Source organism: Danio rerio, chromosome 17 (assembly GCF_052040795.2).
Source record: "Danio rerio strain M-AB ecotype USA chromosome 17, GRCz13ab, whole genome shotgun sequence".
Lineage (NCBI taxonomy): Eukaryota > Metazoa > Chordata > Actinopteri > Cypriniformes > Danionidae > Danio > Danio rerio.
In genome coordinates, this window is record NC_141037.1 from 44,335,915 (window position 1) to 44,348,542 (window position 12,628).

The 12,628-nt window shown below is 37.6% G+C and overlaps 1 protein-coding gene across 2 annotated transcripts in view; it reads left to right on the top strand.

The window, feature by feature from the left end:
• The window catches only part of babam2 (BRISC and BRCA1 A complex member 2), a 182,460-nt gene that overhangs the window by 151,984 nt on the left and 17,848 nt on the right, over nt 1-12,628 (top strand). For both annotated transcript variants that reach the window (XM_087289001.1, NM_001017777.1), the window contains 1 exon segment: nt 8,987-9,086. In XM_087289001.1, the coding sequence (XP_087145127.1) occupies nt 8,987-9,086 (100 nt within the window).

Genomic DNA, 12,628 nt, shown 5'->3' on the forward strand with positions numbered 1-12,628 from the left:
AGATTGCAAATTACAGCAGCCAGTACTTGTCTTCAGTGTCACATTTAGCTTCAGAAATCATTTCAAAATGCGGAATTAGTGCTTGAAAGGGTAGTTCAACCAAAAATGACATTTCAGTCATCATTTACTTTAGGGCTTACGCTCTATTTTAACATCTAGAGGATCGTTAGAGGATAGAAAAAAAGTCTCCTCAATTCGGCCTTTACTCCTTTACTTTTGTGGATAAGAAAAGGGTGTTGTATGAATCCACTGAAGACATCTATTAGCCTACATATACAATTTTGTTGTTAATCTCAAAGATGGGCAATGCAGTGGCGCTGTAGGTAGTACTGTCACCTTACAGCAAGAAGGTCACTGGTTTGAGCCTCGGCTGGGTCAGTTGGCATTTCTGTGTGGAGTTTGCATGTTCTCCCTGCCTTCACTTGGGTTTCCTCCGGGTGCTCCGGTTTCCCCCACAGTCCAAAGACATGCGGTACAGGTGAATTGGGTAGGCTAGATTGTCCATAGTGTATGAGTGTGTATGGATGTTTCCCAGAGATGGGTTGCGGCTGGAAGGACATCCGCTGCGTAAAACATGTTCTGGATAAGTTGGAGGTTCATTCTGCTGTGGCGACCCTGGATTAATAATGGGACTGATCTGAAAAGAAAAGGAATGAATGAATCTCAAAGATTTGTTTCTAATTTCCAGCAAATGAATAAATTAACAATAATAATGAAGTGTGGTTAAAAAACTGAGTTATATCCAAACACATGTCATATTCTTATGCCCCATATAATGATCCATCAATCTCTAAAACCTGAAAGGTGGACAAATCTAAACTTGTTTTTATTAAAACAAATATTAAAATTAATATAATAAATAATAATTTTAATATGGCCACAGCCATATCAACCTGCAGCCCAAGACCGGTTACTCACTGAAGCTAAGCAGGGCTGAGCCTGGTCAGTACTTGAATGGGAGACCACTAGGGAACACTAGGTTGCTGTTGGAAGTGGTGTTAGTGAGGCCAGCAGAGGGCGCTTAGCCTGTGGTCTGTGTGAGTCCTAATGCCCCAGTAAAAGTGAAGGGGACACTACACTGTCAGTGGGTGCCGTCTTTCGGATGAGACGTTAAACCGAGGTCCTGACTCTCTGTAGTCATTAAAAAAAACCTATAGCACTTTTCGTGAAAGAGCAGGGGTGTAACCCAGGTGTCCTGGCCAAAGTCCCTACATCAGCCCTTACGATCATGGCCTCCCAATCCTCCCCTTCCACCGAATTGGCTCTATCACTGTCTCTCCACTCCACGAATAGCTGGTGTGTGGTGAGCGCACTGGCGTGATGGTGTGGAGAGACCACCCCTCATGATTGTCAAACGCTTTGGGTGTATGGCCATACACAATAAATGCGCTATATGAATACACATTACATTACAAAAACAATAACATTATACAAATGCAAGTTGTCATGAATAAACTGAAAAAAGCACCCTGACATGAAGAATTCACAGAGGTAGTAGATTTTATATTCATGTAGAAAATATTATTTTTTTGTAACATTTTAATCCTTTAATTTTTTGGTTCATATGTAAAGACATTTGTGTATTGCTGTGCATCCTGTGTAAGCAATGTGTAAGTGTTTGGACCATATAGGCGAGTATCTAACGTGCTCTGCACTGGACTGTAGACCAGCTTTTAGCTGGTCAGTGCGCACCTTCTTTTTGGACCAGAACACCCATGAGTCCACAAAGTGGCACAAATGGATTTGCTATTCAAACAATGTGGCACAAAACGTGAAAATTACTGTTGCGCTTGTCTGAAAGTAGCAGCAAATGGCGCCATACACGTCTTGTGCCGTATTGTGCCGGGTGTATGATGGGGCTCCTAGTTTCAGACCTTTATGATTTTCTTTAAGGCTGCTTTGTACTTTCACCTGACACCGCATCGCGCACCTCTGCTGACTGTATGCGCACCTTGCGAAGTGGTCAAGACTTTTATACTTGACGCTTTCGCTGTTGAGATATACTGTAAACGACAGGTGGCAGTGGCAATGGATAAACACAGAAGTAGGAAGTATTCGGAACTACTTCATATCATTATTATCATTCACGATTTTTTACATTTTTATAATAATTCAAGATTTTTCAATTAAACCTTGTTGCAAAATAGTTTACCAAATGCTACCTCATGGTTATTACTTATCATTACTGGCAGACAGAATCTGCAGAATTTTTATTTAGGAAAAAACTCTGTGGATTTATGCGGATTGATTTTGGTACTATCGTAACTAAAACTTAATACATAAAATAAAATGAATTTGTTTCTAACTTTTATTAAATGCAAATCCAATTATCCAAATAAACTTTTTTTTTTTGGTAAACAAAGCAAGACTCTCATATAATATATTTACTAAAAGACAGAAAATATTCATTTACAAACTTTATTGTAAATAAATCATGTGAATATTTTCATATTAGTCAATAATATTTCTGAAATTAATAATAAAAAACTGAATAAATATAAATTTACTCACATTTACACGAGTAAATAAATAGATTTAACGATTAGCTAAAAATTTGCAGAAAATCTGTGGATTTCTGCATGCACAGATTCTGTGTGGGCCTACAATTTTTTGCTAAGTTTTAAACTGTTTACACATTTATTTTTGATCATGAATACATACATTACATAAAGTAAATAACATCTAAAAGTTTTTCACATGGCCAAAAACAGCAGCTGTTCTGTTTATATAAATACAAATCATTGCACAAAAATGAAAATTCATTCAAAAAAGAAGCTAATGTATATTTTAAAAAGTGTGTACTTTATTTACAATATAGTTTACAAATCTAGAGTGTGTTACATTTATGGCCTATGTGTGTGACATAATACATACTGATATACAAACGTTTCTGACTCGTGAATAAAAATAGGAGAAAACTGAGAAAACACCAATCAAGCACAAGTATACTGACTTTTTTTTTTTTTTTTTTTGACTTGATTATTTATAAAGGCAATAGTGGTCCGATACCCCTCACCATCAGCACCAATAATACCTAGAAAAAAAAATAGAAAACTGGTAGGTTCAAATACTCCTTTCCAGATATCAAACAAATAATGTGTTCCCTAAGTTTAATTTTATAACTATTAAATTGTTAAATATTGAGTTGTAACACAGTATATAGATACATCATTGTAAAACCAATAAATGGCGAAAAAATTTCTGTGTATTGTGTATTAAAACCGCTTGGGTTTCCACCTTTACCATGGCCTCTCTATTTGTCTTTAACAAATGTATCCCTCAAGTTTTTCAAAAAGGTTTTTTACCAAAAATGTTTAGCCATCATGGATGGATCATAAAAATGTCTGTACAGTCATACCTATTCAGACAAAATCTCTTTAGAGTGTTTCATATTCAACTCAAATAAAATTCGGCACAATGTAAACTGTTCGCTTCAGTTTCAAAAAAATTTGTACGCTCCACCAGCCAAAATCATGTCACTCGTGCAACTACGATGATGTCACATTCGCCACGCTCACTTAAGCAAACGCGTCGAGTATAAATCAGCTTATAACCAAAAAAACCTATAACCGCTGACTATGGAAGTATATGCTGGACAATTTTCAATTTTCCATGTGGACGCATAAATTGTGTCATAATCCAAATGCAATTGCAAATCCCGCATTAGCCCCTCCCCTGTCGTTTGATTGACAAGTTTCAGTGTAGACGTCGGAAATTCAAATGCAAAAGGATTTGCAATTCCATTAGAGTTTTGGCAGGTTACATGCACAACGCTGAGAAAAAGAAAAAGCAAATGAAGCAGTTAATATTGCTATTTAGTTATGTCAGACCCATAGCTCGTAAGACATGGGAAATGCATTTGCAAGTGGGCTTTTTCATTTGAAATGCGGCAGTCACTGGCAGCGTTCGCGAAAGCGAAAATGCAAACAGTAATGCAGGATTTGCGATTGGATTTGAAAATAGTCCGGGATATACTTCCATATTGCCTTCCATAGTAGGAAATAAAATACTGTGGAAGTCAGTGGGCACAGCTTTACAATGGTGACAAATGTAAACCTTTGGATAAACTATCCCTTTAAAGTTATATACAATTGAAGTCAGAATTATTAGCCCCCCTTTGAATTGTTTCTCTTTTTTTTATATTTCCCAAATGATGTTTAACACAGCAAGGAAATTCTCACAGTATGAGAATAATATAAATAATATCTCACAGTACAGTATAATATTTTTTTTTCTCAAGAAAGTCTTACTTTTTTTTTTTTTTGGACTAGAGTAAAAACAGTTTTTACTTAAAGAAAAAAAAACAATTTAAGGACAATATTATTAGCCCATTTAAGCTATTTTTTTTCAATAGCCTACAGAACAAACCAGTTATACAATGACTTGCCTAATTAACCTAACCTGCCCAGTTAACCTAATTACCCTAGTTAAGCTTTTAAATGTCACGTTAAACTGTATAAAAGTGTCTTGAAAAATATCTAGTAAAATATTTACTGTCATCTTGGCAAAGATAAAATAAATCAGTTATTAGAAATGAGTTATTAAAACTATTATATTTAGAAATGTGTTGAATAAATCTATCTGCTCTCTGTTAAACAGAAATTGGAGGGGGGGATAAACAGGGGGGCTAATATTTCTGACTTCAACTCTATATATTTTAAAAACTCAAAACCTAAACATTGTTGTGTACCTTGTGATTTATCTGGAAATCTATGGATAAAGATCTAGCAACCATTCCAAAACCATATAGCAACACACTGGAAACCACATAAAAAACCCTAGCGCCATAGCAACAGCGTTAGCATGGGCATGCATCACTCACATCAGAATCAAGTCATATCTCCATGGAGAAGCTGCTCTATTGTCATTGCAGCACAGCGACAACATTGTGTTATGACTGAGCCTGATGCAGAATTGACAGCTGAATAGCATTTGAGTGGCATTCCTCTTCGTTTCCTGTTTCCACAGTTAATAAATAACATGTCTGTGCATTAAAAGCTTTAACCAGTCTATGAATATACTTCAGGGGCTTGATGGACGTGAGTGACATTTCCATGCTTGTATATTGTGCAAAAACTGTTTCGGCAAAAGGTAATCTTTCTGTCAGTCAAGGGCATTGTTGATCTAAACCCATCTGACAGAGTTTTCTAGATGCTGTTCTCCATACATTCACAGACTAATTGCAAATATAAGTATATATATTTAATTCCTTTATTTATTTAAGAGATTTATTTTTTCAGCTGTTGATAAAATTACATCTAACAACCAACATAATAGCTGTTAAAGGAATAGTTCTCTCAGAAATGGAAATTACCCTATGATTTACTCACCCACAAGCTATCCACTTTTTTTGTCAGACAAATACAATCGAAATAGTTTTAATTTTTGTCCAGGTTGTTCCATACTGTATAATGGTCTTGAAATTGGCTTTTAATTTGAAGCTTCCAAAACGGAATTAATAGGCTGATTTCACGCGGCCGCCATTTTAAAAGCCAAATTGAGACTGCGGTGAGAAGAAACCTGGAAATATCGTCTAAGTTACACAGGAACGTTTTGTACCTGGCTGTATATCTTATTATTTCACCCCTTTCCGAGTGACCCAAAGGTCCGGTCTGAATGGATAGTGAAAATAAAAACAGATATCGCACCTCATTTTCAGCTAAGTTAAAGGAAATGGCACTAGTTAGCAAAAGTTTTCTTTCTCAAACAGGCGTTTTAGATGCCATTTATCAAACTAAAGTTAATGAACTAATTCTTTTACTATATTAGACTTTTCCTGATACTGAATTTCGGTTCTACCAAAAAAAATAAAATAAAATAAATTCCTGCAAGGGCGAGGCAGTGGCGCAGTAGGTAGTGCTGCTGCCTCACAGCAAGAAGGTCGCTGGTTCGAACCTCGGCTCAGTTGGCGTTTATGTGTAGAGTTTGCATGTTCTCCCTGCCTTCGCATAGGTTTCCTCCAGGTGCTCCGGTTTCCCCCACAGTCCAAAGACATTAGGTACAGATGAATTGGGTTGGCTAAATTGTCCGTAGTGTATAAGTGTGTGTGTGAATAGGTGTGTGGGTGTTTTCCAGAGATAGATTGCAGCTGGAAGGGCATCCGCTGCGTAAAAACTTGCTGGATAAGTTGGCGGTTCATTCCGCTGTGGCGACCCCTGATTAATAAAGGGACTAAGCCGACAAGAAAATGAATGAATTTCTGCTAATTTTATAACATTTTAGCACTGTTGAGCACATTTATCAATACCGCTTATTTGCCATAGTATTTATCAGTGCTCAACAGAAATTACTGTGATTGGCTCATAGGTCATCAGTTCACTGAACTCACTGCTGTTTACTGAGTGCAAACACAGACGAGTGATCTGCTGATGACTCGACTGATCTTTGCAGCTTTAAAACGCTCCAGTGTCTCTGTATTTGTGTTTGTACTCTGTGAAGAGCAGCAAATTAATGATTTTCAGGGCCAATCACACTCATTTCTGTAGTAACTCTGGTGAATACTATGGCAAATCAGCGGTGTTGAAGAGCATGCTTAAATGTTAGTGGAAAATGGACATTTTTACATTTTTAGTATCGGGACAAAAGTATTACAGACAACACAAGGGTGTGCTGCAGAGGACTGCACTGTTTTATCACTCTCTGGGTTACAAAGGCTGAACGCAGAGAAGCATCCCCACAGTGTTTACCTGGTGCCATAAACTGAAAACTAGGGCGACACTTACGTATATTACTCTTAAAGAGATTACCCTTTATTTTGATGCCTAATATGCTTTAAATTGTTTAAATTAAACTTAACTGAATTATATTAAGTGATGTTTACACCATATCTGCAGTTTTAAATCACAGAAACAGCTGGAGGTTTGTAGTCCTGTAAATTGAATGGGATGTTGACTACAAAGGTCTGTGGATCCAAACGCAGGGTCAACACCAGGGCAATCAGATACATACAGAGAATCCAAAGTCGTAGTCAAGTAACAGGCGCATGGTCAGAAGGCAGGCGGCAGACAGGAAAAAACACTAAAACAAAACTGATCAAAGACGGCAAGACAAGGCAAAGCAAACACATTGTAAGGTTTACAAATAGATAAACAAGACTCTGCAACGTGTGTGTGTTTGAGAGGTGTATAAATAGTTTGTGTAATTAGTCCTGAACAGTTTCAGCTCTGTCTGTTTGCAATCATGGGGATCTAGGCCAGATATGTGACTGAGTGGTGCATGACTGGATATGTAATTCTTTTGCTGGCAGATTTGTAGTTCTCCAGTGATTTGCTTGGGATAGTTCGCTGGTGACTGTGACAAGTCCACAGCATGTCAATGCAATGTTTAGAGTGCTGCTGATCCTATGCTTCAAAGTTTCTTCCTACTGGAGCCTCATTTTCGTTTTTAAAACGGCGCCCAAATGAAATAAGCATATTTGTCATCAAAATAACCCATAGACCATCAGGGGGTTAACACGTTTCTCATGAAGCGGATCAATGTTATTTTTTAAAAGGAATGTTTGAGATTTTTAAATTATAAAGTCATATCACTAAATGCATGACTGATGTATATGGCACATCTCATAGAAAACACTTACCGTTTTTTGTTTGTTTGTTTTTTTTCCACAGAAAATAACAACAAACACGAAAACTTGATTGATTTGGTGTTGTTTTATAATGTGATACATTATATTTCTCTTACAATGCCACATGCATGTGTCTACCAATCTTAGGTCATACATTATACATTGTATATATCACTTTTAGAAGCTTCAAGATAAAAATCACCATATATTATACAGTCACTACAACATTATACAGCATGGAAGAGTGAGAGTAAAATGTTAAACTACTCTCACTCTGTTTATCTGATAGAGAAAAAAAAGCTATAAACACCGAAGATGATTTGAGGGTGAGTAAATTATGGGGTAGTTTTAATTCCCATCATTGAAAACTTTAGAGATGTTCTCATTGACTACGTTTAAATGGACATTGAATGATTAGCCTTAATCTGAATAAGACAATAATATGATAAGGTGTTTAAATGAGTTTATTTTTGAATGTGTCTGTCATGATCCCATTTTACATGTTATAGCACATAATTTGATGAATGTCATTGAGTTTCATTTTAAGTTTGTCGACTTTAACTGCAATTTGGCACCTTCACTTTTATTCAGGATCTGACATGACAAACGAGATATTGGATGTGAGTATGAACTGCTGGAAGAGTGTAGTTTTAATGGAATTTGATACTGCAGAATGGGGAAAAACAAAACTCTGCATTTCACAAAGTGTGTTTCTGTGGTCCTTCAATGTCAAATAGACATGTCCAAAGTTGGTCCTGGAGGGCCGGTGTCCTGCTGACTTAGCTCCAACTTGCTTCAACACACCTGCCTGGAAGTTTCTAGCATACCTAGTAAGAGCTTGATTAGCTTGTTCAGGTGTGTTTGATTAGGGTTGGAGCTAAACTCTCCAGGACACTGGCCCTCCAGGACCCAGTGTGGACACCCAACCTGTAGATTATCTTTTCACAAAATATGGCAAAAATCCTACACGGCAGTATAGAGTATTGTCTTAATCATGTTAACATCAGATTATTGGTGTCCATGTAAACGTACTTTCGTACTGTATGTGATCATTATACTTTTCATGAATTTTCACATCATCACCCTTTGTTGATATGGCGAGTTCCAGTCTTCTTTTTATTTGTCTTTTTTTTCTTTCTTCCCATCTGCCATATAGCAGAGCATTCAGCTGTTCATTTGTAAAGCAGGGGGAAATGTATGGTGTAGTAGTGGAGTGTAGATTGGCAAAGACTTCTAGTTTTAGAAAACACTGAGTTTTAGATAAAAGCATTGGTGAGCTGATTAAATGTTAATTCTAATAATGGAAATCACCAGCTTTCTTCAAAATCATTTGCACAGTTGTGCCGTAATCATTTCAATTTATCACATCAATTAATTCAATTACATCAATGTAATTCAATCTGATCTCTTACTCTCTTTCAGTGCTCTTGGCGGATCTTCAGCCTTACATATCCCAGCATTTCCCAGTGGAGGATGCCTTATTGACTACGTGCCTCAAGTGTGCCAATTACTCACAAACAAGGTAATTAAAAAGATTTCTATTCACTTGTGTTTTCTTTTATTGAATCAAATCTTTCACTTTCAGCAGTGGTGAACTAAGATGTATTTATATTGCTCGCCATAAATATTAATTTTTCATGAAAGTATACATTAAAACGTATCCTAAAATGAGTACAAAGTACTGTACTGCTTTAGTGCATACAGCACGACTGAATAAAATTAATCTATATTATATATATATATATATATATATATATATATAAATTATATTTATGAAAGCACAAAATCTTAAGCAATACACAATACACTTTTGGTTCTTTTTACATTGAACCAATTATTGTAATGATCAGATCATCCCATTGAAAATATACTGTATATACTGTACCATTTTTAAAAAAATGCATTATATTGTCTTATACACGCACCGGCCACTTTATTAAGTACACCTTATTAGTACCGGGTTGCAGCCCTTTTTGCTTTCAGAATTGCCTTATTCCTTTATGGCATAGATTCAAGGTACTGGACTTATTACTCATAGATTTTGGTCCATATTTACATGATAGCATCACGCAGTTCCTGCAGATTTGTCGGCTGCACATCCATGTTGCGAATCTCCTGTTCCACCACATCCCAAATGTGCTCTATTGGATTGAGCTCTGGTGACTGTGGAGGCCATTCGAGTACAGTGAACTCATTGTCATGTTCAATAAACCAGTCTGAGATGATTCACACTTTATGACATGGTCATGACATGTGTTATCCTGCTGAAAGTAGCCATCAGAAGATTGGTACTCTGTGGTCATAAAGAGATGGACATGGTCAGCAATAATGCTCAGGTAGGTTGTGTCGTTGACACAGTGGTACTAATGGGCCAAAAGTGTGGCAAGAAAATCTCCCCCACATCAATACACCACCATCACCATGCTGAAGCGTTGATACAAGGCAGAGTCAACCCATGCTTATAATGTTACTGACTAAATTCTGACCCCACCATCTGAATGTTGCAGCAGAAATCGAGACTCATCAGACCAGGCAACGTTTCTCCAATCTTCTATTGTCCAATTTTGGTGAGTCTGTGTGAGTCGTAGCCTCAGTTTCCTGTTCTTAGCTGACAGGAATGGCACCCCGTGTGGTCTTCTGCTGCTGTAACTCATCCGCTTCAAGGTTGGAAATGTTGTGCATTTAGAGATTCTCTTCTACATACCTCGGCTGTAAAGAATGGTTATTTGAGTTACTGTTGCCTTTCTATCAGCTTGAACCAGTCTGGCCTACTACTCTGACCTCCGGCATCAACAAGGCATTTGTTTCCACAGAACTGCCGCTCACTGGATATTTTCTCTTTTTCGGACCATTCTCTGTAAACCCTTGAGATGGTTGTGTGTGAAAATCCCAGTAGATCAGCAGTTTCTAAAATACTCGAATGAGCCTGTCAGGCACCAACAACCATGCCACGTTCAAAGTCACTTAAATCACCTTCCTTCCCCATTCTGATGCTCGATTTGAACTGCAGCAGATCATCTTGACCATGTCTACATGCCTAAATGCATTAAGTGGCTGCCATGTCATTGGCTGATTAGAAATTTGAGTAACGAGCAATTGGACAGGTGTACCTAATTAAGTGGCCGGTGGTGATCTGCAATGTGCTTGATATCTAGTCAACATTTGAAGTCAATCAAAAAGTTTATTCTAAGACAAAAAACGGTTATTGCTTTTTTTCAGACAACTTTGATGAAACGTTTTTAATGTACTTTAAATGTTTACTACTGTATTCATAATTCATAATGTATCTACCGTAGCTCTTCCAGCATTTGTACATAGTTTTTTTCCCCGCTCACTTAATTTGCACCTGGCACAAAAACTAAGTTGGAGTGTGCATTTGAATCCCTCCAGTGTATTGTACACACATAGAGACGGTTAACATGATAAACACAATTCTAGCATCAAAAATAAGAGAGATTAAAACTGTTATTTTAAGAAGCATATGTTAAATGTGGCAATCCTTGCAAAGATCCCAATTAAAAAAAATAAACTGTGTTTCACTTATAAGTGGAGTAAGGGTTTGTCTACCACACAATGATATTCATGAATTATGTGCTAAGCAAATTCTTGTGTTTGTATAAATTGCATGCATGTGTTTTTATTTGTTTGTGTGCATGTCTGGATGGCGCAGACAAGGCTGTGTGACAAGTAGAAATAAGAATACGAAAAATGACAAAAATAAATAAAAAGTGACTGTCACTGGCCTCAGGACTCACTGACATTCCTTTACCCTGACATCTCTCCTTCATTTTAGCCCCACTCCCCATATCCACACAGACAGCATGAATAATCAACCCGGCCAATATTTCATTTCATACCGAACCATTGTCCAGCTCCTCCTGGACACACTCACCTAACCCAGGGTCATACATTAGTATACTAGACAGCACAGCTATTTTTTATCTTCATGTTTAAGTTAAGATGTTTGTATTCTGATTCATTTATGAATGTTTTATTTATACTCCACTGCTTACATTATAGTGTATTGACCCCAGGGGTATGAATAATTTCAGGCTTGACTGTAGATATATATAGTGTATTGGATAATTTACATGTGCCAATTTAGTGTTGGTTTACTAGCTTAATTTGACCAGTCTGGTGGCCAATCTTCATTTATCACACAATCAACCAATAAGAGCAGAGTGTGATGGTTTAATTAGCAGAGTAATAGAACAGTCTTGCTAAAAATGTTTCAATGCACACAACATTAATGGGTGACATAACAGAGTTCAAAGGAGGACACATTCTTGGTGTGTGTCTCGCTGGCACATCTGTAATGAAGCAAGCAAGTCTTTGTGATGTATAAAGAGCCATGGTATCCAGAGTAATGGCAGCAAACCACCAAGAAAGACAAACCACATCCAACAAGAATAACTGTGGGTGCAAGAGGAAGCTGTCTAAGGGTGCTTTCACACCTACACTTTTGTTTCGGAACGTATCTCGTTTGCCCAGTTAGCGCGGTTCGTTTGGCATATGTGAACAGGGCAATCGCTCTCTGTTCTTAGCCAAAGTAATCGATCTGAGATCGCTTGAATGACGTGGTCTCGGCTCGATTGAAACGAACCCTGGAGCGGTTCGATTGCAGTGAGAAAGCGATCCGAGCGCGGTTATATCAGTGTTTTATGGCTATGTAATAGGCTTACGGCTATATGAAGAGAGAATTATGAGTAGGGCGCAAAGTTTCGCAAGTCTCCGGATGCCCGCAAACGAGTGATGATCTCCCGGTAATCTTGCGTCTCCCTCCCGGTCCTCAAATAGGCATCGTCGCGCACCCTTCTCACCCCTCCCCACAGCATCTCTCCTCAGACACGTCACAAGCGAGCACCCTATCAATCACCACCAAACCACCACCTCTACTGACAGCTTTGCGGGAGGCTGAAAAATAAACCCTGACACTCTGACCAATGTAAGGAGAGTTTACTCGCACATGACTTGTTTTAGCTCTTTTGGTCTGATTAGAAACTTTGCAGTGTGAAAGCAAACCGCTCCAAGAGCAAAGAGCAACAATGTAACAATTATAATCTC